The sequence below is a fragment of the Nicotiana tabacum genome, chromosome 5 (genome assembly GCF_000715075.1).
Source record: "Nicotiana tabacum cultivar K326 chromosome 5, ASM71507v2, whole genome shotgun sequence".
Lineage (NCBI taxonomy): Eukaryota > Viridiplantae > Streptophyta > Magnoliopsida > Solanales > Solanaceae > Nicotiana > Nicotiana tabacum.
Genome location: NC_134084.1, coordinates 11,698,211 through 11,717,224, shown reverse-complemented (window position 1 = coordinate 11,717,224; position 19,014 = coordinate 11,698,211). Strand labels below are relative to the sequence as shown.

The 19,014-nt window shown below is 35.9% G+C and overlaps 1 protein-coding gene across 1 annotated transcript; it reads left to right on the top strand.

Moving 5' to 3' along the window:
* The first annotated feature begins 9,741 nt into the window (after nt 1-9,741).
* Nucleotides 9,742-14,919, top strand: LOC107778083 (putative late blight resistance protein homolog R1A-3). Its single transcript, XM_016598269.2, has 4 exons — nt 9,742-12,716; nt 13,336-13,416; nt 13,504-13,569; nt 14,509-14,919. Exons 1-4 carry the CDS (start codon nt 10,085-10,087, stop codon nt 14,679-14,681), a joined length of 2,952 nt encoding a protein of 983 aa, XP_016453755.1. The 5' UTR covers nt 9,742-10,084; the 3' UTR covers nt 14,682-14,919.
* Nucleotides 14,920-19,014: the final 4,095 nt, after the last annotated feature.

Here is a 19,014-nt window from a genome sequence, read left to right as displayed (position 1 = left end):
AGTTCATCACACTGACAAGTATTTATTTGAAATCCTTTCAAGTACTGGACTTGGAGTCTGTGGTACTCAACGATATCTCTACTTCAATATTGGACCTTGTTTGCTTAAGGCATGTGTCTTCAACCATTACGATTTCTAAATCTCTACAGATTTCCATTATATATTTACATGACCTCCAGACACTGATATTGCATTGTCTAAAACTGCATTTGACTGAATCATATTTTAAGCTTCCATGTCCGAGTCCTCAGGCGGTTATTAGTTTTCCACACTTATCTACAATATTAATGGGAGGACGTGAGGATCATTGACCAGTTGCTCGTGCCTTTGTACATGAAGAATGGGAAGTAACTTGAGACAGAATGAGAATTACCTGAAGTGAAGTTCTTGCTCCTTGAGAATTTGCATCTTCGTTACTGGAGAGCCGTTGTTGATTCTTTCCCATGCCTTGGGCGTGTGATTATCAGAAAATGCAGTTCCTTAGAAGACATTCCTAAAGGGTTTGCAGTGAGTAAGACTCTGCAGATAATTGAGTTACAGTATTGTTATCCTTCACTCATGACTTTTTCTGAGCAAATCCAAAAAGACCAGGAGAGTTTTGGAAACAACATCGTCAAAGTTCATGTTTTCGACACAAAAGGTAAGTAAACTAAATCACATTGAACTTTCAATACTGGTTGTATATTTGACTTCTCATGAACTGTGTTTAACCAGTATATGCGTAGTCTCCTAGAGACTGTGACACGACGTACGGAGTGGTATGTTGTTCGAGTGCGATTAGAAAGGTTAAATGAATAGATCATAAGATCTTTATTACATGTGATTGTCATGTCATGTCATGGCAGTGGGTCTGGAAAGGAAAAAAGAGAGAGAAGAAATGAAAAAGGAAAGGAAAAGGAAAAGGGAATAGATAAAAAGAGAAAAAATAACACTTGATGATAAAGAAAAAGTAATAAGAAAAGAGGCCTACCAAGATTGGCAATTGATACATCTACAATTGGTTGCTTTTAGCATTTTAAGAAGATGAGAATACTTTCTTTATAACGTCAGCCTCGTAGAGTAATGGCTAAATAGGTGATCTCAAAATTTAAGTGGGTAAGAGATTTTCTGAATCAGTAAAGATATCAAAATATTATTTTCTCTATGGGAAAATATCAAATGAAAATAGAGATACGATACTTCATTCCTGTTCTCTTCATCTCCTGCTATCATCAAATTCTCCTCTATTTTCTCGAGAAAATCCTTGAAGTTTTCTGTGTATGATGTTGATTTCCTTAACTGCCGGCATGATTTTGATGGCCTCAAACGATGAATCACGTGTCTTCGACATGAAGCTGGTGAATACTCGGAACAACGAGCATAATCGGATTATAAAATGATATACTGTAACTACACGAGGGAGAAGCTTTGTTTATCAAATTAATATATTGATATTATGAATCCTTTCAATTTGTTATCTTTGCTTGTGTAGATGGTCAATACTTCTAATTTTCCTCCAATTGCTACTTGCAATATGTACATATCTGTTTGTGTGTGAGTGCGCCTATATTTCAGTTAGCATGGGAATGCAGAAGGCCCAAAAGGTGCATTATGCTAGAAAGCGATGTACAGTGATGCATTCACGTAAAGATATGATTTTGTACTGATTACAGACAGTTTGAATAATGCACAATGAGCAGGACCTCTGTCCTACATTGTAAAGAAGTCCCCAGTCATGCAGATGGTATGTGATGTTTCTGTAACTGAATGTATCTTCCTGAGCATTTAACTCTGCTTGTGTGAGCTTTGCATCCTATGTGAGCTCACATTGCTAGTCCCAAGTCAAGACAATGGAGGAGAGTTGCAATAGTTTGAGTTGAGAAGCTAAAACTAGTCAATTATGCTGACTTCACACATATTCATAAAGCCAACCCTCAACTGTTGTGAGATTAGAGTGTCGTGGTTGTTGTTGTATTATTGTTCATCTTCCAAATACTGGATAGCATGTGCGTTCTCTAGAAAAGTTTTTCATGCCCTTAGTTAAGATGTTTTTTTAGTTAAAATATGTGTTCTTAACTCCTCTAGATAATGACTGAAGGAAATGAACTTTTTTGAGCTTCAATGGTTGAATGTTATCATTCGGACGTTCACATACAAGTAGCATGAGAATTCTCTATTACTTTGGCAGGTCAATCAATACAACTAGATGAGGTTAAAAAAATGTTTTTGTCATGTGTGAGTTTTGCATCCTATGTGAGCTCATATTGCTGGTCTCAAGCCAAGATAAAGGAGGAGAGTTGCAATAGGTTGATGGCCAGCTAAAACTAGTCAATAATGATGAACTTCTCACATCTTCATATAGCCAATTCCAAGTAGTGTGAGATTAAGGTGTATAGTTGTTGTTGTACTCTTTTGTTATTTCTTCCAAATATGGTAATTCTGGACTGCATGTGTGCTCTTTGGAAAACTTTTGCATGCCATTTTTTCAAATGTTTTTCTTGAAAACTTCTAGATCTACACTGAGATTTGTGTTCTTAACTCCGTTAGGTAGTTTCTGAAGAAAATGAAATGCTTTGAGCTTCACTGGTTGAATAATCATTTGCACAGTTGTTAGTCGTTACGAGTAGAATGGATTCTCGGTTACTTTGGCGGGCCAATCAATAAAACAAGGTGATGTTGACAGTAAATTCTTGTCATGTATATGTGGTTTTCTGCTGTGTAAGGATGTGGAGGATTTAGATTTTCTTTTCAGTTACATTTGCATGCTCCTTTGCGTCTGTAGTAATGTGCCATTGTTACTGCTTATTATTATTACTTTTTTCTCTATTTTTCTGGTTATTACGTTGTTGGTGTTATCTTTCTGGATTCCTTTGTTGTTACTGCTACACTGTCTCGTTCCTTTTTCTTGTGCTGAGGGTTTATTGGAAACAGCCTCTCTACTCCTCCGGAGCAGGGGTAAGGTCTGCATACACACTATACCCTCCCTAGATCCCACTTGTGGGATTTCACTGTGTTGTTGTTGTTACATTTGCATGCTCCTTCAGTAAGGATTGCCACTGTAAGTTTCTGGGTTGGCATTTTGGTCCTATGAGTGGCTCTCAAACTCAGTTTGTTGAAATTACACTCGATTTCATGTTGTAGAGAATAAAACAGGATAGTTATAGGCGTCTCTATAAATAGGATTCTCAAGATCTTTGGCTTAATTAGCAATCAGTGTTTAGAGCATTATAACTGTGCCTAAACTTTTCAAAAGCTAATTAAGTCGAAGAAGGAAGTAGCTCAAGTAACAAAATTATTTTCTTCTTCTAATTCACTTTAGAAAGGCGTCCAATCCGTCTCAGCTGTTGTATTGTTTCAGGACAGTGAGGTTGAAAATGAACAGCTTACCTCCTTTCTTCTTTTTCTTTTGGGTGAGGTGGGGATAGGATAGGCTAGTTGGTTTTCCTGCTAAATTAGAATTTTGTAAAATCATTTGCAATCAAAATCATGAGTTGTAATTAATGTGTCTGACGCAGTCCACTCGGTTTGGATTGAGCGAAATCTTAGAATTTTTGAAAGAAAAAGTCGGCATTCGGAATGTATAGCAAGAGAGATAGCTTATGTCTGTTATGTTTGAGCCTCACCAGGTAGGCATTGATTTTATGTTTGGATAGCTGGCTGTGTTGGCTTGCTATGGATTTATAACTGTTTCATTGGTGATTAATTCACCAAGTCTCTCACTGATCCTCGTATTAGTTATATATGTAACAATCTCGATACATATGATTTATATGCACCAACTTGAGGGGGAGTGTTAGTTTGATAGTTAAATTGTAGTAAATAACCCTAATCCCATATGTATTAAGAGTAGGACATGTATTATATATATAGGGATCATTGTATCATTGTTAATATTAATCAATAATATTTTCTCCCGTGCATTCTCACACCCTTGACCAAATTGACTCAAAAGGATGCTTTATTCAGGTGGTCAGATAAGTGTGAGGCGAGCTTTCAGAAGCTCAAGACTCGGTGACTTTCAGGCTCTTTTTTTGCGAAATCCCATTTTTTTACGAAAAATAACACCACCAGCAGGTGCGGGTTTCTCAGGCGACCAAATTCCAGAAAACCACACCGGTAGAACACGTCCACGCGCCTCCAGATCTTCTGACGCCGGCGGCACGTCAGACCCACGCGCCGGCGCGTGAACAGTGTTCCGGTCATCTTTTTGGAAAATTTCTTCAGAATAGTCCTATTTTCTAGTAATTTCGACTAGGCCCATACTGTTTTCTTTTTATTCCGAGGACTTTGAGATTTTTCCGGCATGAACAGTAAGTTTTCCGGCAAGAACAGTAATTCCTTGAAAAATTTTGCTTTTTTTCCGGCACAATATTATAATGGCATTCGTATCAGAAGCCTTTAACTCACAATATGTTGGATCCAATGCATTGAATCCAATCAAGATGGTTTCTTTACCGGATTATATTGAGTTCCTTCAGTACAAAGCACGTAAATAGACATCTCCAGGATTAGCCTCCGTTGTTCCAACAAATAGTAGCATGACTTGTGTCTCCCAATCTCCAACTTCTGAGTCTTGGGTCGTTGATTCAGGTGCATCTGATCATATTTCTGGTAACAAATCTCTTTCACTAGTATTTCATATTCTCAATCTCTTCCAACAGTCACAATGGCCAATGGGTCTCAAGCCATGGCAATTGCAGTAGGTCAAGCAATTCCACTTCCTTCCTTACCTTTAGACTCAGTTCTTTATGTTCTTGGTAGTCCTTTTAATCTCATAGCCATTAGTCGTTTATCCAAATTACTTAAATCTACTGTTTTATTTCTTGATGACCTTGTTTTTATACAGGAACGCAGTACATGGTGGATCATTGGTGCCGACCGTGAATCAGATGGACTTTATTACCTTATCCTCGCAAAATCACATGGACTCGCATCTTGTCTTCCTCCAATAACTTGTCCCGTTACTGATTCACCAGATTTATTACATAAACGATTAGGACATCCCAGTCTGTCAAAACTTCAGAAAATGGTACCTAGCTTATCTCACTTGTCCACTCTAGAGTGTGAGTCATGTCAGCTCAGTAAGCATACCCCCTCCCATTTTCCGCGGTGTCTTGATAATCGAGCAGAGTCACCTTTTACTTTAGTCCATTCAGATGTTTGGGGTCCTAGTCGGGTCAGTTCTACCTTGGGACTCCGCTACTTTGTCAGTTTCATTGATGATTATTCCAGGTGCATTTGGATGTTTCCGATGAAAAATCGATCTGAGTTATTTTCTATTTTCCAGACCTTCCACGCTGAAATTCAAAATCAATTTGGGGTTTCTATCCGCACATTTCGTAGTGATAATGCTCTAGAGTATTTGTCTTCCCCATTTCAGCAATTTATGAACTCCGATAGGATTATTCATCAAACATCTTGTCCGTACACATCCCAACAAAATGGGGTTGCTGAAAGAAAGAATAGACATCTTATTGAAACTGCTCGTACCCTACTCATACAATCTCATGTTCCGCTGCGTTTTTGGGGGATGCAGTTCTTACATCTTGTTATCTTATTAATCGTATGCCATCTTCAGCTATCCAAAATCAAGTTCCATTCTCTGTCCTGTTTCCCCACTTACCTTTGTTCTCTCTTCCATCCCGTATCTTTGGGAGTACGTGTTTTGTTCATGACCTTACTCCAAAAAAAGATAAGTTAGCTCCTCGTGCTCTTAAGTACATATTTCTGGGTTACTCAAGAACGCAAAAGGGATATCGATGTTATTCTCCTGACCTTCAGCGATTCTTATGTCTGCTGATGTTACCTTCTTTGAAACCCAATCATACTTCACAGGTCTAGTTAATCACTTAGATATTTCTGAGGTGCTACCAGTTCCTTCTTTTGGAGATTCAGTCCTTATCTCCCATTCATCTTCCTCCATAGCTCCACCACCTACAGTTCCAGTTGCAGCTCCACCACCTATAGCTCCAGTGCCACCACCTAGTCCAGTTCAACCTTCTACAGCTCTACCACTCCTGACTTATCATTGTCGTCCGCGTCCAACATCAGGCTCAGCTGATTCACGTCCTGCACCTGACCCTGCTAATACTGCGGACTTGTCTCTTATTAATCAACCGGTTGCACTACGAAAAGGTATACGATCCACACTTAATCCTAATCCTCATTATGTAGGTTTAAGTTACTGTCGTCTGTCATCATCCCATTGTGCATTTGTGTCATCTTTGTCCTCTGTTTCCATTCCTAAGTCTACAGGTGAAGCACTGTCTCATCCCAAATGGCGACAGGCTATGATTGACGATATGTCTGCTTTACATATGAGTGGTACTTGGGAGCTTGTTTCTCTTCCTTCGGGTAAATAGACTGTTGGTTGTCGTTGGGTGTATGCAGTCAAAGTTGGTCCAGATGGCCAGGTTGATCGACTTAAGGCTCGTCTTGTTGCCAAAGGATATACTCTGATATTTGGACTCGATTACAGTGATACTTTCTCTCCCGTGGCTAAAATTGCATCAGTCCGCTTTTTTCTATCCATGGCTGCTGTTCGCCATTGGCCTCTCTATCAGTTGGACATTAAGAATGTATTTCTTCACGGTGACCTTGAGATGAGGTTTATATGGAGCAACCACCTAGTTTTGTTGCTCATGGGGAGTCTAATGGCCTTGTATGTCGGTAGTGCCGGTCACTCTATGGTCTAGAGCAGTCCCCTCGAGCCTGGTTTGGTAAGTTCAACAGTTATTCAGGAGTTTGGCATGACTCGTAGTGAAGCTGATCATTCTGTATTTTATCGACATTCTGCTTCAAATCTCTGTATTTATCTGGTCGTTTATATTGACGATATTGTTATTACCGACAATGATCAGGATGGTATTAGTAAGTTGAAGCAACATCTCTTTCAGCACTTTCAGACTAAGGATCTGGGTAAATTAAAGTTTTTTTGGGTATTGAGGTCGCTCAGTCTAGCTCAGGTATTGTGATCTCACAACGGAAGTATGCCTTAGATATTCTTGGGGAGACAAGAATGACAGGTTGTAGACCTGTTGACACTCCGATGGATTCGAATTCTAAACTTCTGCCAGGACAGGGGAGCCTCTTAGCGATCCTGCAAGATATAGGCGGTTGGTTGGTAAATTAAATTACCTCACAATGACTGGACCTGACATTTCTGGTTGGTAAATTAAATTACCTCACAATGACTAGACCTGACATTTCCTTTCATGTGAGTGTTGTGAGTCAGTTTATGGATCTCCCTCCGATAGTCATTGGGATGCAGTTGTCCGCATTCTTCGGTGTATAAAATCAGCTCCAGGCAAAGGCTTATTATTTGAGGATCGAGGCCATAAGCATGTTGTTGGATACTCAGATGCTGATTGGACAGGATCACCTTTTGATAGACGTCCTACGTCTGGATATTGTGTCTTAGTAGGAGGAAATTTGGTGTCTTGGAAGAGCAAGAAATAGAATGTGATTGCTCGGTCTAGTGCAGAAGCAGAATATCGAGCAATGGCTATGGCCACATGTGAGCTAATTTGGATCAAACAGTTGCTCAAGGAGTTGAAATTTGGTGAGATTAGTCAGATGAGACTTGTGTGTGATAATCAAGCTGCTCTTCATATTGCTTCAAATCCAGTGTTCCATGAGAGAACTAAACACATCGAGATTGACTGTCACTTTGTTCGAGAAAAGATACTCCTGGGAGATATTGCTACAAAATTCGTGAAGTCGAATGATCAACTTGCTGATATTTTCACCAAGTCCCTCACTGATCCTCGTATTAGTTATATATGTAACAAGTTCGGTACATATGATTTATATGCACCAGCTTGAGGGGGAGTGTTAGTTTGATAGTTAAATAGTAGTAAATAACCCTAATCCCATATGTATTAGGAGTAGGACATGTATTATATATAAATAGGGCTCATTGTATCATTGTCATAATTAATCAATAATATATTTTCTATATATATATATATATATATATTATTGATAGAATATTAGATTAATTAGTATTTCATTTGATTCTCACCGTACTAGTAGAATATTTTATTTGTTGAGAGTTTATACACCTAGAGTTGACTTGACAAGAATGATTATGTAATTTGGGGTTTAGGTATGTTATAAGAAACTTCAGTAAAATGATAAATTGCCTAAAAGATGTATTCTCACTCAGCTCCTTAATTAATTTTACCAGTTGTTTTGTCTTTGTTAAATCTATAGTTAAATTATAAATTTTAAATCAGTTCTAAGAAGCGGATTCAGTTCATTAGTTACGGGTTCCCGTGAACCCAGTAGCTTTTGTCCAAAATATATTTTTGTATTGAAAAATTCATTAAATGTATAAGAATATTTAGCTTGGAACCCAGTCCGTTCATCCGGTTAATATTGTATATTAACTCTATTTTTGTAGGAACCCATAAACCTAAAATCCTAGATCTGCCTTTGGTTCTATTCAGTAGGATGACAATTGCCATAATTAAATTATAGATATGTTCTAGGATGGCTCGTTGGTTAAATATCATAATTCATATGCAATCAAAATCAGCAGTTGTAATGATATTGACTGCCCAACTCGTGCAGCTCCTTAATTAATGCTACAATTTGGTACAAATAAATATTTTAATTATTGAGTCTTTTTGTAAGATAGGAATTTTGTAAAATTAAATATTCTAATTATTGAGTCTTTTGTAAACCAAATAGTTGAACAAATTTTAAATCAGTAGGATGACAATTACCTTGTTAAAAATGCAATTTGCAATATAGCTGTGTTTTCTTTATTTTCCTGATAATGACAACCACTGTTGACCTTGATATACTTAACAGTAGTTCTCAAACTTGTCTATCATTTTTTAGCCAACTTTATGCAAGTTTTTTCATTCAAACACTTCTTGTATAGATCTCTGAAAGTCTTTGCTCTACCATCAAGGTTCATCATTTGCATTGCTTCTTATTGTTATTGTTTGATTGGATATATATTAAGACAAGTAAAAGCTAAAATTTGGTGAATGAAGAAAAACGCCATTTAAATAAAAAAGTCTAATGTATATTGACGACATTAATTATTTTTTGTTCATTTTAAAATTCCTTCGACACCTCTACTTTCATGTCCCCTTTATTAGATGACGGAAAATATATGCGACTAAGTGTGTTTGGTACAATGGAAGTTATTTGCTATAGAAAATATTTTTCTTGAATAATGTTTTCCATAAAAAAATATTTTTTGGTGTTTGGTTGGTGAGTGAAAAAAATTTGTTGGAAAAAATACATGTAAAAGATTAATGATAACATTAGAAAATCAGAGAGTGTTTTGTTAAATGTTTTAGTATCGAAGATTGGTAATAATGTCTAATTGGCGGTTAGAACAGTGATATGAAGTTAAGAGTTGAGATAGTTGTGATTGAAAATGACTCCGCTCTAAAGTGAGAGGTTATTTTTCCCCATTTGGGTTGACAACCAAACATGAAAAACATTTTCCTCGAAAATGACCTATTCCAAACACATCCTAATAACAAGATAAAGGGTCAAGAGTTTTCATGTTCGTGTCCTATTACACAATAATTCCTAGTTTCTTTCAATCACTGAAATTCTTTAATTCTTCTCTTTTGTAGTGATGATATCTTAATAGTGACCAAAAGGCGACATAGTCATCTTCTTGAGACCAAATGTTTGATTCCTGGCACAAATGAGGTTGAATGTGAAGGCGTTAGTTGATTTTTCAGCTAAAAAAGAAATGAAAAAAATCATGTGCAACCTAAATTATGAGTAGTAGTTAAAGTGTCTATCTAGCTGCCCTATGCCTGCTAATTGATGCTAAAATTTGGTACTAGTAAAATATTCTAGTTGTTGAGAATTCATGAAGGTGCAGTTGAATTAATATATTCTAAATCAGTATGAAAAGGCAATTGTCATATTTAAATTGCAACTTGCAGTTTAGCTAAGTTCTATAGGAAACTTCCTTAAAAATCTCAAGAAGTATATTTAACAAATGACCACCTCTTGATATATACTTATAAATAGGAGTTGTCAAGCTTGTCTCTCTGTCATTCTGAGTTCTAACTATTCTGAGAATTTCTTCATTCACAATTCTTGTATAAACACAAGAGAAACAGAGATGGCTGCTTATGCTGCTCTAACTTCTCTGATGGGAACTATACACCTTATTTCACAATCCACTTTAGACTTGCTGGAAGGTCATAAAGAACACTTGAAATTACTCTACGAGAAAGTTGGCTCAATGCTAGAGTTTCTTGACACTAATTCTGATGATGAACCAATGAAGGATTTGCTAAAAAAGGTCAAAGATGTAGCACATAAAGTAGAAGACGAAGTTGAATCACAGCTACGACTGGTCTCAGAGAAGGATGAACATGTTCGGACAGAGGCGGACGAGAGGCTTCTTGCGATTTTGCATCAAGCAATAGAAGGCGCTGATTCTGTCACCAAAGAGCTCGTCAAGCTGAAGGAGAATATTAATATGCAAGCAGCAAATCGTTCGCTTGAGGGTTCTAGTTCACCACGATCTCATGTTTCAATCCTTGAGAATGACATGGTGGGGTACAACATTGAACAAGAGTGCATGCGTGGTCAACTTATTGGCCGTTCATCTCAACTGGAAGTTATCTCTATTGCTGGAATGGGAGGTATAGGCAAGTCAACTTTTGCCAAAAAGATGTTTTATGATCCCTCAATTTTGAGCTTCTTTGATTTCCGTGGATGGATTACTGTGTCCAAGGACTACAGTTTAAGAAAGATGCTTCTATCCCTCCTTCAAGATACTATTGTGGAGAAAGAAAAGAAAGAAAAGCTCGATAAGAAAAGCAACGGAGATCTAGCAGATCTTTTGCAGAAAAGTTTAAAGGGTAGGAGGTATTTGATCGTTGTGGATGACATATGGAGCAGGGAAGCCTGGGATGATATTAGACTATGGTTTCCCGAAAACAGTAATGCAAGTCGGATATTGTTGACTACTCGGGATATGAAGGTTGCCGAATATGCAAGCTCTCCTGAGGATCCGTTTCCAATGCGTCCCCTGGAGCTAGAGGAAAGTTGGAATTTGTTTTGCCAAAAGGCGTTTGGCAAAAAAGATTGTCCAACTGAATTTGAGAATGTCGCGAAATTAGTCGTAGAAAATTGCAAAGGATTACCACTAATGATTTCTGTAGTTGCAGGGGCTCTTTCTAGCAAGAGGAGACTAGAGGAGTGGAGGGAAGTAGCTCAAAGTGTGAGCTCTTTAGTAAACCTTGACGATTATCAACGTTGCTCAGGAGTGCTTGCTTTGAGCTACAAGCATCTTCCTTCACATTTGAAAGCCTGCTATCTGTATTTTGGAGTTTTTCCAAAAGCTAGAGAGATTTCTGTGAAGAAGTTGATTAGATTATGGGCTGCAGAGGGACTCTTAGAGCTAAAGGGGCTTGAGGGATTGGAAAAGCTAGCTTCTAATCTTTTACATGATCTTATTGATAAAAATCTGGTTGTTGTTAGCACGCGAAGTTTGTGCGGAAGAATCAAGGCGTGTAGGATTCACGATCTTCTTCATGATTTATGCTTGAGAGAAGCTAAACGCGAGATGCTTTTGTATTCTTATGTTGTAGATCCCATAAGCTATGGAGCTGGAAAGATTCTTCCTGATGGTTGTCGCTGGGTGTCAGTTCATTCAAATGGTAATTTTCGGCGCATTCTTTTTGATGATCTTACTCACAGCAAAACACGTTCTCTTCATTTTTCTGCCAATGACTTATGGCAGGATTCATTATTGAGCCTAAATCATTTTAAACTTCTCCGAGTTTTGGACTTGGAGGCTGTTGAATTCAGTTATTTCCCTAGTGAAATACTACACCTAGTAGGTTTAAGGTACTTGGCCTTGGCTATTTATAAGATTCCTGAGGATGTACCAATTTCCAATCTTTGGAATTTGCAAACTCTCGTTGTTTCTCAATCTGAACTGGACGGGCGGATAAGCTTACCAATTGGAATTTGGGGATTGTCTCAGTTGAGGCATCTCCACTGTACAAGCATGTACGTTCATTCTCCTCAAAAGGTATCGGTTAATGAAGTTAATCACCCGATTTTGGAAAAGTTGCTTAGTGTCTCTGGATTGAGTCTTTCTTGTTGCACAAAGGAAATGTTTGAAGGGATTAAGAAAGTGAAAAAATTGGGAATTTTTGGCACTGGCAACGAATTTATTGATGTGCCCGAGTGTCTAGATAATCTGATACATTTGCATGAGCTTGAGACACTAAAAATTGCAGGGTTCAATATGGACTTGCTTGATTTCGATTTCAGGCTTCCACGTCTGGTTTCTTTCCCACCAAATCTCAAGAAGTTAACACTTTCCAAAACTTATCTTCCATGGGAGGACATGACGATCATTAGCAAGTTGCCCAAACTCGAGGTGCTCCAATTGAAGAATTCAGCCTTTGTTGAAGCATGGTCAGCAGAAAGGTGGGAAGTAACAGAGATGGGATTTCCTGAATTGAAATTCGTGCTCCTTGAGAAGTTGGATCTTAAATATTGGAGAGCCGCTGATATCGATGATAATTTCCCATGCCTCGAGCGTGTCGTTATCAGAAATTGCAGTTACTTAAAACAGATTCCTAAAGTATTTGCAGATAGTGGGACACTGCAGCGAATTGAGTTATGGGGATGTTCTCCTTCCCTTGTGACTTTTGCTAAGAAGATTCAAGAAAATCATGAGGATTTGGGAAACAACATGCTTAAAGTTTATGCCTTTGACACAATTGGAGGTAAGTAAAATAATTTAGTAGTTTAGTATTGACTTTGATGCAAAATTTTCCGTGCATAACTACTACTCCTATATTATATTCTTTGATTGTAATAAGATAGGTAAAACTAAGTTGTTCATTATGACTTGTGTGCAAAATTTGAGCTCATCCAGAATTGGTTTTATATAATTCGGAAATAGTTTTGGAAGCTGGAAGTTCCCTAGTTCATTAGGTTTGAATTGATGTGCGATTCGTGGTTTTGGTGTTGTTTGATGTGATTTGAGGCTTCGAGCGAGTTCAAATCACATCTACCCATACAAAAATCACGAATCGCACATTGATTCAAGCCTAATGGACTAATGAACTTCCAACGTTCAAAACTAATGCCGAATCATATTAAACAAATTCCGAATTACCTCAAATTTTGCACACAAGTCATAAATGACACAACGAAAGGGCGGCACGTCAACAGTTGGAAAGAAGAATTTGGCTTCCTAAATCAATTATATGTAGAGAAATGCTTTTTTAACTGATTGTTGTCTGGTTAAAGTTAGATAGGTTAAATCTTGCTATAAAGTATGTGATTATACCAAGTATCCAACTTTAATAATCTCTTACTCTTGTCATGGCCGTTGTACAGAGGTAAATTCAGATGAAGTTAATGAAGAAGCAGCGGAGGGAGATATGGAGAAGACTGTCAAATCTTTAGAGCAAGAAACTGGTGAGCGAAGGTGTTTTGGTTTTCTAAAAAACTAAGTTTCCAAGTCTAAAAATCTCTGACTCTTTTCACTAAACACTTACTGTACAGGGCTTGATTCAGATGAAGATTCTGAAGATTTAGCAATGAAAGCAGTGTTAGATATGCTTCAATCTGGTACCTAATGTTTCTATTGAACTCGCTAATTTGTGTATTTATTTTTTGTTAGGGCTGAAATTAATTGGATAAATACGTTGACATATTTCTCGCATCTTTAGAGGTCTAGTCCATTAATCAAATAGAAAAAGGAAGCAAACTAGATAATATCAGAACATTAGGGAAGTGCAGATTTAGCTCGATAATGACTAGTAGAGTTCACATTTAAAATTTAATAGCCCAAAGATACTCTTAGCATGGTGTGTATACGTTTTCAAGTCTATGGGTAAATGTCCGTAAGCCAGCCCGTAGACGCGTAAAGGCACTAGTTGGGCCCGCGCCAAGCGGCCCGAAGAAACTCTTGACTTTGGTGTGATATTGTCCGTTTTGCGTCAAGTTCGCATGATTTTTCTTCAAAGACCTTACACCATTAATTGGGCATTTGGACATAAGAATTGTGAAATTCAAGAAAAAAAACAAAAAAAAAATTCAAGTGAATATGGTATTTGAAATTAGGGTTGTATTTCGACATGAATACAATTTAGAGCTGTTTTTGAATTTTTGTGAGTGATTTTAAGTGAATTTTTTTGAGAAAAACAACTTTTTGGAACTTCTAAAATTTTCGAACAATTTCTAAATTCAACTTCAAGTGAAATTTGAAATTTTTTATGTCCAAATACTGATTCCGGAAAAAAGTAAAAATACTTTTTATGGCGAAACGGCGCTAAAAGTATTCAACTCCTTATAAATAACTTATTTTTCTTTCCAACTTTCCAAGTGAGACTTTGTTTACACACATGCAACACTTGCATCTTTGATTAGCACGGAAACACCTTTTAAAATGGTGATGTCTGGTTGAAGTTAGATATGTTAAATCTTGTAAAGTAGTAGTGTATATTATCTGTTATACTGAGTTTCCAACGCTAATAATCTCTTACGGTTGTAATGGCCATTGTACAGAGTTGGATTCAGATGAAGAAGCAGCAGACATAGATGCAGAGAAGGCCGGGCAAAGTTCTAGAGGAAGAGACCGATCAAAAGCTTACGTCTATAAGAATTATTTTGCTCCTTTATTAGTAGAATTTTTTCCTAATTTTCATCTAGAAGAAACAGAGGAAGAATCAAGCAAATGAGTTTTTAAGTTAGATTTGTGAGGGAAGGTGTTTTGGTTTACTTAAAAGGTGCCAAGGAATTTGCAGATAGAACAAAACTGCAGCCCTTTTAAATCAAATGCTAGTTTTTTCTTTTGGTTTTGTTCCTGTTCTTGTTTAGTAAAATGGGTTGTATTTTATTCTCAAAACTTCTCAAGAGAAAAATAAACAGAATACATAGAGTTGCTGTGTAATAGTGCTATGGGATTTTATACTCAAATTTAGCTTGTCTAAATGTTTATTTAAATTATTTTTTTTTGGGTTTAACCATAGGGTATTTGAAACTCACTGGCCTGACTAGCTCGGATTCGTGCCACTTTGGATCCATTAAACGGGGAAGTGCTCCTTACTAGGAGTTGCTTCATTTCCGACACTTGAACCTGAGGGGTAAGTCATGCTTTCAGTATAGTTGACGTTTTCAAGGTCATCGCACACTCAGAGAAATGTGTTTGATTAGAATAATAAGACTACTTTAATTAATCCATAACCAAAAAGTTATCATGATAAAACAAAATAATTGGACAAAATTATTGAAATAACTTTATTTCTGTTATGATAAAAAATCAAAATATGGTGGATGTCTACTCTTCCTCCATGATCTTTCTCTCAAATGGTTAATGACATATTCAATGACATATTTTCTATGTTCAATGACATATTCCATGACATATTTTCTTCACTTTTCATGCCTATATAAATGCCTTGTAATAGATAGGAAAATACACACAATTGAAGAAGAAAATCTCTTCCTTCTCTCTATCTCTATTTCTTGTTCATGTTTTACTAAATTGCTTTTATTTCTTGTTCATGTTTTACTAAATTACTTTTATTCCATAACACGTTATCAGCACGAGTCTCTAACCACTTGTATATATATATCTACAAAAAATTTCCTACATCCAGAAAGATTACAATTAGAAGTCATACATATCATCACATGGTTAAATATAAAGAGAAACTACATATGGTAAGTAATGAAATGTAAGAAGGTATGATTATCTTATACTTGTCATTCCTTTAAAATCTCATATACACACAACTTCGTACTACACCTGTATTGCATAAGCACATATTAATATTACATCTTTTATATCACATGAATGGAATAAATTTTTTGAAGTTCTATATGTTAAAATCATAGTAACAGTTAATTGTTGATATGATGCATGTCATGGTAACCAAGGATATTTTATATAAATTGTCTTATGCATATTTATGTGTTAACTATCTTCAATCTGTCCTGCCGTTTTTAACATTTTCTTTTACTTGGATGAATATTTTTTTTCTTTTGGATTTTTACACTTGCATATAGTACAAAAAAAAAGGAATAAAAAATAAAATAAAATTGGTCATACTGATTAAAAGCATAAATCATCTTGAAGAAAACAAGAAATACTTCACATCTTTATCTAGGTTGATTAATTACTTCAAAAGCTATTGAGAAAGTATACTTCATAATTTATGGTCGTATCATTTGAAAGCAAACAATGATTAGTATGACTACTGGAAGAGGTATTTTTGAGTATCCATGACCTACTTGATGCTTGCTACTGACTTACCATTTTTAAGTATTTTATATGAATAATGCACAAGCTACAACTGGTAAGTTGTTACCTATAATGTCACTTTTTAGGTAATATAAATGCTGAATTTATGTATTAGTACTATATATGTGTTGTTACCTATATGGTGTACTTTTGATAAATTTATTCACTAATTGCTTGGTTGAATTGAGTGAACGAAAGTCATGGCGTTAAATCAAATCCAATAGGTAGGGTATACCCCGAAAGCAACAATATTTTTGAGAGAGACTCAATAAATATTATGACAATGATTTTATGATCCTTTTAAACTCTAATAGAATTTAGAAGAAATATTCTGACCACAAACGATTGTATTTCATATAGATGCTACAAATAATTAATAAAGCTTTACGCTGATTTGAGATTTGTACACTTATTTAAGAAAGCAAATTTGATTTGCTAAGTTGCAAATTAGTTGTGTATAACTTTCTTGGCATGTGATTGAAATTAAGGCTTGAGAATGAATCTCAATATTGTTTAGCCTATTATGCCATTGATTGGGGATAAGACATCGGGATCAAGTCCTGATGCTCCATAATGATAAGAGTTGGGTTTGAGTCCCAATTTATTATGGCCTAACATGCCTTTATATTGGTAAGACATTGGGTTTGAGTCCCAATGTACCATATTGATGATATAATGATGACTAAAGAAAAATAATATATTTTTCATGAAAAGGCATGAAAAATGTCCCACTTGATTTGCTCCATTCTTGAAATGAATGTGATAGTAGTGCATAATAAGTTTCAATGAAGACAAGTGGTTGAACAATGAACGTGGGTGTTCCAAATATCAAAATAATAATAATAATCACTATGATTATAAAAGGAGAACAATAAGCGTTCTCAAAATAGTCCTTCAAAATGTGAAGGCAATGCTTACCATTAAATTGATATGAAAATAATAAAGCACGTCGCTGATTATGATCCATTCCTTGAAGAGAATGTGACTTGTGATAAGCATTGAGAATGCAAACCCATTCCTAAAATTGAATGTGGCAATATGTGATAAAAGCAATGAATAAAGACATGCAATTCATGATTATATGAATACCACACAACTCACCTCTAAGGGAGATTTGAGTAAAATAAAGAGAATAAATATTATTGTGTGGTTACATGAATATGTCATCGGTCGCGTACATGTGATACGCCAAATATTATTTTGTCATGCCTTATAAAAGTTATTAAAGGCAAAATTAAAGCAAGAAATAATTTTGCTTATGATGATTTTGACCATGACAATTTATTATGATATAATTTTCTCCGTGAAGGAGACATTTACCATATGAATGGTATGATAAAAGATCTTGTAGTACAAAAGTTGTTAAGAACTCTGGAAAAACTAATTTGTTACTACCCAGATGAATAAGCTTATTCATGACATTGATATTGTAAAGTCTCAAAAGAAACTTTTTGAGTTTCAAATATATAAGTCAAAGTGATTGGCATATTGAGACTATAAATGAAGGAATATTGAATATCTTCATATTTCTATAATCATACCGGGTAAATATGAAAGGTTACCCGATCTTCTTTCTATTTGTACTACACAAATATAAGCATGATGCTGGAATCATATGCCACAAGTAAACTAGAGATTTACTAAAATAAATATTAATTGGCATGACCGGTTGACCATATCGGTTCAATTATGATGCGAAAAATTAATTAAGAATTACATGACACATATTGAAGAATAGAATATTCTTCAAGAATTCTCTTGTGCTGCTTATTCTCATGATATACCAGTTAAAGGTTGGGATTGAATCCTTTGATTTCTGGAAGGAACAAAAGGTGATATATATATATGGGTCCAGTCACCTGCCATGTGAACCGTTTACTATTATATGATTTTAATAGATGCATCTATTTTATGATCACATGTGCATTTGTTATCAACTTGCAGTTTGGTTTTTGCAAGATTGCTTGCTCAAATTATTAGAGCACAATTCCAGAATATAAATTATGATGATTTATCATAATAATACTGGTTTAAATCCAAGTTGGTTTAGCAGAAATTTTATGCCTCCAACTATAGCTAAATCATTGGTTATGAGAACAAAACTCCCAGAAACGAAATTTGGTATGAGATTTATTATATACAGCAGCACGTGTACGCATCTAGCCAAGTTATAAAAATTTCTCCCTATTACAATCGATTCAGAGTCAGGAACCAAATAATTTCTATATAGAAATATGGATGTGCTATATGATTTAATTATGCCACCAAAATGCACAAAGATGAGTTCCCAAAGATGGTTGGGAAATGTGTTGGTGATCTCAACATCAGGGGGAGAAAATGGGCAGCTGAGAAAGTGATACGTGAAATGAATTATTATGAATACATATAGATCCTCGTACAAGAAAATATAAACTTGAAGTTCAAGTGATAATTCATTTACAAATTATTGCCAGACGCATTTGCTGACCCAAAGCTAAATATTATATTTCAGCTACTAATGCTCCAAATAGAATAAAGTCCATGAGGGACAGAGTCTATGGCACGCATGAAGTGTAACAGACCAATCGGTTCCAAAGATAAAACTCCTTGAAGAATGAGAGGGGCAAATATTCAAAATGGTCATAATAAGGAGGCAAGTGCTCTAGAAGAGCACCACGACATAACACTTCGTAAGACCTCATGTGAGAGGCTCAGGTACCTGAAAATAATGAAATAAAGAGATCTCAATAAGTTATGTCTTTATTGGGTAATAATGGAACCGACATAAA

What these genes read in the sequence shown, in the direction of transcription:
- LOC107778083 (XM_016598269.2), top strand. Translation starts at nt 10,085, where the DNA reads ATGGCTGCTTATGCTGCTCTAACTTCTCTGATGGGAACTATACACCTT. An exon ending in TGCCTTTGACACAATTGGAG is followed by an intron (nt 12,717 to 13,335) that starts GTAAGTAAAATA and finishes GCCGTTGTACAG; the next exon opens with AGGTAAATTCAGATGAAGTT. An exon ending in GTTAGATATGCTTCAATCTG is followed by an intron (nt 13,570 to 14,508) that starts GTACCTAATGTT and finishes GCCATTGTACAG; the next exon opens with AGTTGGATTCAGATGAAGAA.